Genomic DNA, 13,386 nt, shown 5'->3' with positions numbered 1-13,386 from the left:
TAGTTTTCCCTCAAAAATTTGGGCAAAAAAATGAGCATTATACATGGCAAAATATGGTTAATTTTATTTTTTCTTACCTCTTCTATTCTATTGACCATTGCCATCGCTTTTTAAAACAGATTTCTTCAACTTTATCTTTCAACTCTTCAGTTAATTTTTAACTTCTGCCAACATAGCCTTAATTTGCAAGAGTTCTTGCTATTTATTTTAATAGATTTTTACTCGTATTTCTTTGAGGTTATTCTATATTTGAAGTTTTCTTCTGTGCATTCTCTCTCTCTTTTGAGGTTCTCTACTCTGTTTGTTTGCTTAGGTCTCCAACTTTCATCTTAGAGGGTGTATCAATTTTCTGTTATGCTGCTACCATAACAAATTACCACAAACTGGTGCCTTGAAATAATAGAAATTTATTCTCTCACAGTTCTGGAGGCCAGAAGTTCAAAATCAAGGTGTCAGCAGGGCGGTGCTCCTTTTGGAGACTAGGGGAGAATCTGCTCTTTGCCTCTTCCAGTGTCTGGTAGCTGCTGGCATCCCTTCCCTGGTGGTCATTCCACTCTCATCTCTGCATTCATGGTCCCACTGCCTCCTCCTTTTCTGTGTCTTCTCCTCTGTGTGTCTGTATTTTGGAAAGATACCTGTGATTGCATTTAGGAGCCAGCCAGATAAACTCCTCCTAAGTTCCTCACCTTAGTCACACTCTTTTGCCATGTAGGGTAATATTCACAGGTTTGGGGGGATTATGACATGGAATATCTTTTGGGGGCACCATTTAACCACTAGAGAGGGTTTCCTCAAATACTGTTTTGATGATTTGGTCCTTGGCTGTTCAGTCATCTTTAAGATTGAAGACTTAATATGCTTGTTTGAAGCTCAATGCCCATGGAACAGGATGAGAGGCTGGTAGACCAGAGAGTTTGTCCAGGGTTATCAGGTGACCTGCCAGGTTTTTAAATTGGATCCCCAAATGTCAGTACCTGTCACATTGTTTCCAGGATTGTTCAGTTTCTCCAGATAATGATCTTCAGTCTCTTGCCTAGGGGTTGTAATACATCTGCATGTGTTCTAGACTGGGTGTGTAAGTGTGTGTGTGTGTGTGTGTGTGTGTAAGTCTTTGCTTAACCTCCTTATTTTAAGCAAGATGTTCTCATGCGTTGTCTTTAGTTTCTGGTGTCTCTGAGCTAGAACCTCTCTGATGTGATTTCTCCAGAGGATAAGTCTTCCTATCGGGGGCAGTGAGAGTGAGAGTTGTTAGATTGCCCGAAGTGAGGAAGAGTCTTAACTTCTTAAATGGACAGCCTGTTATCAGCCCTCACCTATCCTGGCCTTCCTTGTTCCTTGGGACTTTAATGTTCCTGCTTTTTGGGGGGTTCTCAGGGACAAATTTCTGTAGGCAGTTGGTGTGACCTTTCTCCTTTCAGCAAAGTCATTCACCGGTCTTCATATTCTGTGGTTTGGGGTTACTGATGTCTTCTAGTTTCATTGAGGATGGAGTTCATGCTTCTGTTTCTTGTTCTCGTTTCAATTTTGGGTGATTTTTCAAGAGGCTATGAGAATTCTTTAGATAGTAACACTGTAACCTTTCGTAATAATGTTGCAAGCATTTTCCATTGGTCATTTAACTTATAATTTCAGTTACAGCATTTTTATGTCAAAAAGTTTAAAGTTTAGTCAAATCTATTGATCATTCCCTTGATGATTTGTGCCTTTGGTGTGCATTTTTGAAAAGATCTTCCCCATTGCTTGATTTTATACTTAATCACTTAAAATTTCATTTACTTTTGTTACATCTACATATTTTAACATGAAAATTACTTTGTTATAAAGTTGATTTTTTTCTCCTTTATCTTTTCCTTTTCTTCTTTTCATTTTCTCCCAAGTGGTGAGCTTCAGTGCAGAGATTAGATTTAATGAGCTAGGTGGCAGAGGAGGACAGAGACAGATTAAAGATAAAGCAAGCTCTGTTGTTGATTCCTCCTTTCTGGTAATCTCTCACCTTAAATCTTTCCAAATCTTGTCCACTTTCTAGACAAAAAATAATAAGCTTCTCTCTTTGGCTATTTTATTCATTTTACTACAGGTGTTAATTTTTATGACAATAAGAGAAGAGTGCTGTGGGCTACTGGATATCTATTTAACCCGATGTCTGATTTCTCTTGCTTTGAAGTCTCAGACATAGAGTACTGGGAATATTTTCATGCTTGAAGGTAACGTAAGGAACAGAAATTCATAGGTTGTTGAAGTGACTTTGTGGTTTTAAAAAATCATTTATTTATGTTTGGGTGGATAAAACATACACTCCTGTTCCAAAATCAAAAACACAAGAGGGGAGACAGTAAAACATCTCTTCACTTTGGCAGAGTCTTCCTGTCCTTCATATTCTGCACACCTACCAGTATGTATGGCCGTGCATCACTCCCTCTCATTGCCTCCATTTTTGAAACAGGAATGTTGACACGCTATACACTTAATTTTGCATCTTGCCTTTATTTACTTATTTATTTTTTGGCTTCACAGGATATTTTGGAGACTGTTACAGTTAGTATGTGTAGAGCTGCCTTGTTCTCTCAAGGGCTGTATAATGTTGTTGGGGTCTTTTTAGATATGGAATGTGCCCTGTTATCTGTAACGATCTCCTGTAAGGCAGAGTGGCAGAGTGGAAAGAACATGGGCTTTACATCCCGACTCAGTTACTTATTTGGCTGTGCAGTGGTGAACAAGTTACTTACCTTTTTTGAGCCTCTTTTTCATTATCCTTAAAATTAGGATAATAATAATACCTACCTTTTCAGGGAGAGTTATTATGAGGGTTAAATGAGGTGATATTTATAAAATACCTAGTATGTAATAGATGTTACAGAGAAGTTTCTTCCCACCATTTGTGAGTTAATCGTTACTCTACTTTGGACAGTTTTTCCCTTGGATAAACTGAGCTGACACTGAATTGTGGGAACATTTCCCTAAGCCAGCCCTAGATCTTTGTTTTTTCCTGGGTTAAGATGATAAGAAGTCATGATTTAAAGTTTTGTTTTATCACATTCATATGACACATGCGTAGCACAATGAACTGGACTGTGCTGTAATTTAATTAACTTGGAATCATAGGTGGAGAAAAGTGTGTTAGAGCTGACATTTTATCTTGTCATTTTAGGATATCCACCGAAACCAGCACCACCTTTGGGGACTGAAATCAATGGGGATCAGATTATCTTGGTGTTCTCCACCCATCCAGTAGGAAAGTTTTCTTAATTTTCACACCTCTGATGCGACTCAGCCTCTCCTTCACTTTCTGTTTCTCTTTTCAGGCCTCCTTGTAGTCTTCTCCTATTATGCATTGATTGCTTCTCTCCCAGTCCAGAAAGAGAGAAGCCTATTGACCCAGCCAAACACCACTATTGCTTTTTGAAAAGAGCTTTTCATGTGAGGCAACTGCATAAGTTGCTGGTCTGTTAAGACTCATGGTCCTTGGGTCAAGGGTCCATCGGCCCAATCAGCTATTGCAGGGGTGGGACAGTTTCTTTCTTTTAGGAGGAATCTTCAAATGTGGCAGGTAGTGAGGGATCTGCCCACTAGAGGAACTTTTCAGTAACCTGGCCATAATTTATTGGCCAACTATGAGGAGAAATATATTTTCTTTAAATGGTTTTGGAAAGATAAAAGTAAGAGAAGCACTTAAGGGGGAAGGGCAGAGTGACCAGCTCATTTATGAGGCAGGGATTTTGAGATGAATGTCACCAAACAGGGACACGGGAGAAGCAAAGGGCTTCATTGCCTTAACTGGACCTCCAGGCTTCTGAGTCCAAAATAAGCAAGGTAGTCAGAAATTATAGATATGGGACAATAACTATAAGAACTTGGTAAGATATTTCAGTCTTGGGGAACTTGGCCATATTTGTTTGGGGAACTTTGTCATATTTGTCACTTTCATTTTTACATTAAAAACTTGTAAAAGAGTAGGAACTTTTGAATTTATCTGCAGGGCGGTAAGAAGATGTGAGGTCAGAGAGACCACACTGAGCCTACATTTAGTCTTGGGGCAGAAGGGTCCCTAAGATACAGCTGGTTAGAAGGAGCTTAGAAGAAAACAAGGAGATCAGGCTGAGTCCCGAGAGCCAACATAAGAAGACAAAGAGCGATGCAGGCAGGGGAGCCTGGTCTCCTGGCCTGGGCCAGAGAAGGCCCATGTGGTGCCTCTACAATGCCCTCTGAAGTGGGACATCACTTTCATTGTGGTGGCAGTTTGTGGAGACTTCGGTGAAGGTCCTGGCATTGCTTGTTTTCATATTTTTTTTGCTAACGACAGGACGAACGATGGTGAGAACTTTATGGATGAGGTAGCCACATGGTCAGGGCCAACTTGACGGCCTACATTGCTTCTTGGCTTCCTCGGTACCTGGAACACAGCACATAAACATTTGTTGAGTCAATGAACACATGTGTTGCTCATATTCATTACTGGCTGAATATGAAGACTTCCTCAGAAACTAATTGAGACCCCAACAAAAATTGCCTAACCTCCTTCCAGAGGACACTAAGAAGCCCCATCCTGGCTCTTGGAAATGTAACGGGCTAGTAAAGGAGAAAGTAGTTGACAGGTTAATACTAATAATTGCTTCATTGTTAAGTACCTACTAAATGCCAGGCACCCAGCAAAAAGCAGGTCCCATTTCTGTAAGGGACACGTGAACTTCTGCTGTCATTGACAGGGACCCATAGATTATATTTACTCAACATTGGACTAGCCAGTTAATTTAGGCCACAAAACCAGCCCAGCTATTTCTTAACCATCATCAAGATAGAATCCACCCATTGCCTGTCTGATGCACCCCCTCCTGCACACACTCTTTGTCAACCAGCGTCATTGCTGTGTGGCTACTGTGAGTGTTAAGAAATCAGGATTAACCTCCTGAGTCCACAGAACAGTAGCAGTTGCCCTTTTTAGAACATTTGCTATGTGACAACTCTTTTGTCTGTGTTATTTTATGTAACACGAGGAAGGTATTTTTACCCCCAAGTTATAGGTAGGGAAATAAGATTCAGCAATATTAAGTAAATGCTCCAGGTGTCGTGGCTAGTGAGACGAGAGCCTGAATAGGCTCCTGCCTGCTACAGCCTGTGTGTTCTCCGCTGCACAAACCATCTCTCCGGGTGAGGCAATAAGCCGCGGTCCAGAAGTCCTGGGCCTTCAGCAGATGCAGAGAAGGCTGCCTGATGGAAGGTTATGGGAACCACTGCGGCTCCGTGGGAGCGTGTCAGGAGGCAAGAATGGCACAGCTGCTACCCCTCCTGCCCAATTCCCTCTGGGGTACCTTGGACACTTGGGACCACCAGGTGTCCCCACATGAGTCCACTGTGCCCACATTTCTGTGTTTCATCTCAATGTTTGCTCCTGTTTATTTTTAGGTATATCTTACATTTAATAAAATGCAGGCATCTTAAGTATACAGTCTGATGATTTTTTACATGTGTATGCAACTGTGTAACCACCACCCAATCTGGAACATTCTGGCATCCCAGATTCCTCCCCCAAGCATAACGCCCCAAGGGAACCTCTACTCTAGCAACTGTCACCATGGGCTACTTTAGCCTGTTTTTGAATTGCATATTGTTCTTGAGTTCTAAATAGTATAGAACTAATTTGTAGCCAAATCTCAGTCTACAAACTCAGGTCTGCAAAAAAAAAAAAAAAAAAAAGGTGTAATTTGACCTATTATTTTTCTAATGTTGAACTTGATCTTTATCCTGAGCTTCCCATTCTAGCAGCGGCAGAAGTTGTAGTTATGGTAACTTAATGACATCTCACTTCAGGAAAACTTAATTCAGGATTAGGGTTATAGTTCCGGGGGGCATTTACACAGCACCAAGGTGCCACAGAAAGAGGCTTTTGGCCTAGGCTCACCACAGACATTTGTATCATCGGTCCATGCTGGAGCATCTGTCCCCATCAGTCTCTCTCTGGTCACTGACCCCTTCCTTCCCCACTGGCATCAACTGAAAGTCCCGAGTCCACCTGATTCTGGCTGTCAGTCCTCGTGGGTTATTTGGCATTCTCTTTGTCTTTTTGCGAGGCTTCTTCAGGTCTCCCTATCCTCTCAGCTACTTCAGAGCCCCTCTCAGGGACACACAAGACACTTCCATTTACTCTCCTGTGCTAATCTGGACCTTTAGGGAACTCGGAATGACTGCCATAGGCCCCCTTTGTCTAAGACAGCACACTCAGTTTCTGTTCTGCTGCTGCTATATTGGACTGCTGCAATCCCGATTTCATCTCGGCAGTGAAGATACATATTCTTCTGTCCTGAGATCCACAGCCTTTAAGGGGCTCTCACCATTCCCCTAACCCTGGAGTTTTGGCCTGTGTTGGGAGGCAGGACATCATGTCAGGGACCCACACCTACTTCTCACCATATTACTAGACTCTTTCACCTCTCCCTTCCAGGTCTGGGAATTGTTATCAGCTCCCACATGGGAAAAGCTGACTCTTACATTATCATCCATTCTCCTACTTATATTCTTTTGGCATAAACTTGATGTCTAGACTAGGATTCTGGCTTTTTGAAGCTCAAAGGGCCCGGTTATTACCACTAATTGGTGTTTCAAAACTATTTTTATAGTGTAAGTTCTGAAAGTGTATTTAGAAACTCAGTGTTGAAGTTGTCTTCTGTTGTCTACTCCACCATCCTTCCCTGGTAAATAAGCCTGGGCTGCCCCGGTTGTTTCATAGGTTGTGGCACACAGGAAGTGGGATGGGGGTTTTAGGTGCAATGAAAATACATGTTGCTACCAGATTATTTACTGCTACCCAACTATCACAAATTACTAAGTGTCCTCTATGTGCTAAGTACTTTGTGAAAAGATATCTGGGGGGAAAGGTAAAAAATTATAAATATAGGTTACATTTTTGTAGCAATTTATTGTATTCTTTTCCCTACATGATCCCATCTGAAGTTGACAATACTTCTGTGAGCAGGGAGGCCAGCGATACCCTCACAATGAGCTTGCAAATTGGGTTTATCATTGTCAAGACTTTCCAGATGAGGAAACTGTGGCTCAGGGAATGTTCAGCTCATCCAGTGATCAATCTGTGATCTGAGGCCTAAACCCAAAACTTCTGGCTCCATATACCTACGTCCATCCAATACCCCTGAGGACTCAAAAACAAGGATTTCCAATGAGTTTCTAACCCAGAGGGCAACCAGACCCCAGGACAGAATGTAGCGGGTGAGGAAAGTTCTGGCTGTAAAGGAGATGACATTGAACTTGACTTCATAGAATGGGGAGGATTTCAATTAAGTGGCAGTTGGGTTGGGGGAAAAGAGCTCCAGGCAGAGGAAATTGTAAGCAAAGACAAAGGTTCCTGCTTTCTCCACCTGCTACCCTGCCTTTTCCAGCTGTCTGCATTCATGGACCTGCCTCTCAGGACCTAGCTTCTGCTTAGATACCTGCTTCTATGCCCTACACACATGCACATACCACACCTCACACACACCACACACCACACACACACACTTTACATCCTGAGCATCAACCATGTCCCAGATACTATCATTTCATTTAATCTGCACAGTAGTGCCCTTCCCTGGCCTTCACACTGTCGTTGGGCTGAGTCACTTAGCCCCAATTGTGCCAATTGCCCCTTGAATCCTAATGTGGCCCACATGATTCCTTGGTTGTGCTCTGCTGGCCTGTTGGGGCCTCCACTATGTTCTCTGGAAGCTCAGGGGCTGCTGTCTTTTCTGTCGCCTGAATCACAACCAAACTTGCCACAACCTTGGGTACTGCCCATTTTCCCCCCTTCTGATTCCACTTCTGGGTCAATTTACCTCTGTAGTTGGCTCAGTCCCCCAGCACCTGCCCCACCTTAGTGAGTGGACCATTTGCAGATCTTAGCTTCTGCCCTTCCTGCCTACCCCTCATAGCTTCCAGGAAGCAGCGGATCTCTCAGCCAAGTCTAGACGAAGGACTGAAAGTCTTGGGGGAGCAGAGGACATCCTGGGTATGGGGGAGCACATTCTGACAGAGTCTGAGGTGGGTATACCCCCTGAGAGAGAGGGTGAGGCAAGGATGGACGTTTAAGACAGGTGGTAATGTACAGTTTTTAAGTATGAAGAAACACCAATACAGAACTGACAGGAGAACAGCATTACTTTCAGTATCTATTATCTGAGAAGAAAAATGGTGACAAAAAAATTACAATGAATTAAAAAATACTTTCAAATAAATTTGAATTTTATTTAAATTCAACTTACAAACTCTTCACATACACTGGTCTGTGGGAGTTTAAGGGTGAGAATATCGATGTCTTGCCCTGGCCGGGTCACTTGGTTGGTTGGAGTGCAGTCCTGTGCACCAAAGGGTTGTGGGTTTGATTCCTGGTTGGGCATGTGCTTAGGATGCAGTTTTGATCCCTAGTCAGGGTATGTATGGGAGGCAACCAGTTGATGTTTCTCACATAGATATTTTTCTCTTTCTCTCTCTCTCTAAAATCAATACACATATATTTGGGTGAAGATTAAAAAAAAGAATATCAATGTCTTTATAGACCCTTTGGACCAAAATAGGACTTTGGTTATTCTAGAGCGGATTTGAAGGAACCTCTAGGAAGATGCGGAGTTCCACTGATGAAGCCTGAGGACCCCATTCTGGAGAGCATGGAAGGAGACAGGGGAGGGGTAGTGGAGTGGGGGGCAGGGGTGCATTCTCTTCCACACAGACGCTTCTCATGGGAACTGCAGCCAGGTCTCAAGTGGTTTTCTTTGATTGTATTTTTAGTCTCCCCGTTCGAGAGTCAGGTGCCTGACTGTAACCTTTCGCTCACATGTTCCCCAAACAGGAAGTTGGTTGTCTGTTGCCATTAGCTGTCATTGCTCAGCTTTAATAAACAAGTTCATGGGACAGGCTGAGACAGAAAATTTACTCTAAAGTCCTAGGCAAACTTGAATATGAGAAGCACAAAAATACTTAAAACAAACTGGTTTCTTGTCCCCTTGGCTGCCCTGCTCATCAGCAGTTTCTAGCCATTGGTTGGGGTCGCATGACGCTGCCTTACCCTCCTCACATTCAAAAGTGTTTATGGAGGCATATTTTGGTGTGGAAGGACCTTATGTAGGCAACTTGGAGATCTCCACTAACTCTTGTCCTCATAAGCCTCTCAGGCTCTCCTTCAACTGTGTTAGCTCAACAGTGCAACAGCTACAAACAAAGGCAGTGTAATGCCCTGTGGGAAGAGTCAGCTAGCTGTGAGCTCAGCATCGTCTCAACATCTACTAGCTGTGTGACCTTGGGCAACACACTTGACACTTTGAATTGTCTATTTGCATCTCTGTACGAATAAATGGTAATACTAACATCTATCTCATTATTACTTATCAAAATATGTTCGCTAAAAAATAAATGTATTCATTAAATAAAATAATGGATGGAAAAGTCTCTAGCACAGATTTTCCTACATACTAGATATCTGAAAAATATTTTCTTCCTCTCTCTCTCCTTCTTTTGCCAGAATTTGTGCTAGGTGCTTCTAGAAGTAAAAACACAAGTATGCCCTAGAACTTGCCCTTGATCATAGTACAGGCAGGAATGTAAAGGGTGCTCCACAAGCGGAGTGAGCTGCCCAGTGGAACACAGAGGAGGGAGGAATTGGCTCCATGTTGGGCAACTGGAGAAATGATGAAGGAAAAGTGGCTTTTGAGAAGGGAAACGAACAAGTGGATGAATGATGAATGCATGGCCCTGAGTGGGGAGAGACACATCTGGATCGATGTTTCTAACAAATGGGGGCTTTGGTACTTGATCTGATTTTCTTTCATGGTGTCCTTTGCTCATCAACAGTCATCAAGCAGGGGCAGGAATTGTTGGCCAGGCCTCCCTGCATCTGGGCGGATCAGATCCGCTGAGCTCTCCGGAGAAGTGTGCAAATAGTTGATGTCTGGCATCTGCAAAGCCGCTGTCCTGTGCACACACGTGTTTACTGGACGCAGCTCGAAATAATGTAAAAACATGCATTTCTGGAATCAAATAAGTGTTCCAAATTTCAGAGCTACTTATTATTTATACATCTCTCAGGAAATGACTTGACTTCTCTGAATCTATTTTTCTCATCTATGAAACAGGAATGGTAACACATCTACTTTACGTGCTGTCGTGAGGACTAAGCGAGTTAGTTAATATAAAGGGGCTGGCGCATTTTAGCTTCTCTTCATGATATTTTTTGATATTTTATTTTCTCATTGCATACTTGAAAGTTGCAAGACAGTATTTATTTCATTTTTCTGATTTGAAAAGCAACTTCATGCTTAGCATAGAAAACTTGGTCTACACAGAAAAGTCCAAAAAAACAAATTAATAACCTTATAAAATGGCCTTTGAGATAAGCCCTGCTAGCATTTTGATGTGTCCCTTCTAGTGTTTCCTCTATTCACAAGAAACTCACTTTGTTTGAAATAGATAATTCCTTAACGGAATAAAATTAAATAAATAAATTAAAAAAATAAAAAAATAAAAAAGTAGATAATTCCTCATGGCATACAATTCAAGGGGGTGCAAAAGGGTAAATAGTAAAAAGTAATTCTTCCCCCTTCCCCTGAACCAAGCCACCAGGTCCCCTCCCTAGAGGCAGTCACTGTCACCAGGTTCTCAGGTGCCCTCTGAGAGATAGTCTACATATTTAGAAGGTGGATTTGATTTTCATATCATCTTCTCACGCAAACGCTGGTGTGGTCTACCTGCTGTTTTGCTCTGGAGGCTACCACGTAAGTGAGTTCCCTTTCAGCCCTCAGAGATGTCTCTGTGGGCAGGGCCACAAAGGGCTCTGGTTACAGGTTCTGAGGGCTCAGCGAGGCTTGGTCTCGGTTGTGTATTTTTACTCTTTGAACTGAAAATCTGCGAACAACTGAACAGGTGTTAGAATTCTCAGTCTCAACGGTTTCCACAGTTGCTCATGCGAGGAGCAGATCTGCAGGTGGTTAGGGCCAGCAGACAGGGTGGGCTGAGGCAGAACTCAGGCTTTCTCCAACAGTGCATTGACTCTCAGTCAATGTTTTCAAAAGTGACAATTGGAAAGTGTGGTGTGATGTGGAGAGATAGTATTTTGCAATTGAAAATGACTAAAAAAGTCAGGGATGTGTGCCCCTAGATTGCTCTGGAGTGAAGGGCAAAGCCTAAGTCAATATGGTCCATGCTACGACCAGTGCTGTGCCCAGCCCCTCCCTTCAGGCCATGCAACCTGGACACAACCTGGTCCTGTCACTAGAGCTGTCTTCTTGGCAGGTCTGCCTGTCTGTGCTGTCACCAGGCCCTGTCTTCAGAACAGCCCTCCCTGCCAGGCTCCATTTTCCAATTTTCTGCTAATTGATCAACTCAAGAATATTGAGAACTTGACCCTGTAAGGGGCCAAGCGGACAGGAGGGGAGATGGGAGATTGGACTTGTTCAAACTAAGCTCCAGAGAGCAATGAATAGGAATGAACTGATGCATTTGATTTTTATTTTTTTTATCCATGCACAAGGATATTTTTTCATTGTTTTTAGAGAGAGAGGAAGGTGGGAAGGAGAAAAAGACAGAGACAGAGACAGAGAGAAAGATTGCTGTGAAAGAGAGACACTGATTGGTTGCCTTCTCGTGGTCACCCCTACCAGGTCAAATCTGCAATCTGGCTAGGTGCCTTGACTGGGAATTGAACCTGCAAACTTTCAGTTTATGGGATGACGTGCCAACCCACTGAGCCACACTGGCCAGGGCTGAACTGATGCATTTGAGACACCTCACCTATAAACTGAACATTAAATAACATAATGATATGATTGTGCTTTGTAAGCTGTAAAAGGCTATGTATGTATAAGGGGCTCATATTATGAGGATGATGATAATTGAAAAATAAGACATGAAAGCCAATCAATTTTACAGCTTAATTTTCACTGCAATAGAGATTTGGGGGTTGTTTGTTACTGCAGCATAATTAGTCCTACGGTGTCTGTACCCAGAGAGATTGACAACAGTTCATATTATCCTCTAGTCTTTTTTCTAGGCCTATATTCTACATATCTTTTCTTTATAAAAATAGGATCATAATGTACTAGAGACTTTGTGAGATGCTTTTTCATTTCATCTGCAAATATTTCAGTACATATCTCTAAAAGGTAAGATTCTTTAAACATAGCCATACCATCATCACACTTAAAACTATAATAATTGCTTCATAGCACCAAATATTAGTCATTGCACAAATTTCTGATCTTTAAAATTATTTTGTTTAAATCAGAGACCCAAATAAGTTTCCTGCTTGGCGAAAGCTATTGGTGTGTCTCTTAAATCTCTTTTCATCCTTAAGCTCTTCCCCCTCCCCCCTCCCGCCCTTGTGATGTATTTCAGGAAGAAACTGCACTGGTTGCTCTGTAGAGTTTCCCACAGTCTGGATTTTGCTGATCTTCCCATGGTGTCATTTGACATGTTCCTCTTTCCCCTGTATGTAGTTACACATGGGTTTCCATCTACGCTGGAGGTCAGCAGCCCAACCCCCGCTGTTGTTCAAGGGTCAACTTTACTTCCTGTAGCTGCTGATCTAATCTGGAGGCTGGATCAGTTTCCATGAACAGATTTTTAAACTTAAAGAATTACAAAAATTTTCCACACCATTTAATATTCTTCTACAACATGTTTTCTTAGTGATTACAGAGCTGTCAAAAATACGAATGCATGGTCATGTATTTAGCTAGTCCCTTGTCGTTGGTCAGTTGGGTTGTTTCTAATTTTTTGCTACCACACACAATTCACTGAAAAACATCTCTGTGGACTAATCATTTTCTGGTTTTATTTGCTGCCTTCTTATTCTCTTAGTTCCTGCGGATGGTGGATGCCTGCGCCAGCTTCCTCACGGAAGCTTTGAACCCAGAAAACTGTGTTGGAATACTGAGGCTGGCAGACACACACTCCTTGGACAGTCTAAAGAAGCAGGTTCAGAGTTACATCATCCAAAACTTTGTGCAGATTCTGAATGCCGAGGAGTTCCTTGAACTTCCCGTGGACACTCTGTACCACATCTTGAAGAGTGATGACCTTTATGTGACGGAGGAGGCTCAGGTGTTTGAGACCGTGATGAGCTGGGTGCGGCATAAACAGTCGGAACGCCTCTGCTTGCTCCCCTACATCCTGGAGAATGTGCGCTTGCCGCTTCTGGACCCCTGGTACTTTGTGGAGACGGTGGAAGCAGACCCTCTCATCAGGCAGTGCCCGGAGGTCTTCCCACTGCTCCAGGAAGCCAGGATGTACCACCTTTCTGGCAATGAGGTGAGATGAGAGGTGCCGCCGATAAACTGCAAACTAAAGGAGTTAGTGGGACTCATAGAGGTATAGGTGAGGCTGGCTGGCAAATCCTTAAGTCATCGAAAAGAA

At 42.7% G+C, this 13,386-nt stretch overlaps 1 protein-coding gene across 2 annotated transcripts in view; it reads left to right on the top strand.

The window, feature by feature from the left end:
* The window catches only part of KLHL6 (kelch like family member 6), a 62,270-nt gene that overhangs the window by 28,139 nt on the left and 20,745 nt on the right, over nt 1-13,386 (top strand). For both annotated transcript variants that reach the window (XM_024560745.4, XM_053917724.2), the window contains exon 3: nt 12,832-13,281. In XM_024560745.4, the coding sequence (XP_024416513.2) occupies nt 12,832-13,281 (450 nt within the window). The remainder of the gene's footprint in view (nt 1-12,831; nt 13,282-13,386) is intronic.

The sequence above is a fragment of the Desmodus rotundus genome, unplaced genomic scaffold, assembly GCF_022682495.2.
Source record: "Desmodus rotundus isolate HL8 unplaced genomic scaffold, HLdesRot8A.1 manual_scaffold_160, whole genome shotgun sequence".
Taxonomy (NCBI): domain Eukaryota; kingdom Metazoa; phylum Chordata; class Mammalia; order Chiroptera; family Phyllostomidae; genus Desmodus; species Desmodus rotundus.
The sequence above is the reverse complement of the archived record's forward strand: the minus strand, read 5'-3'. Positions and strand labels throughout refer to the sequence as shown.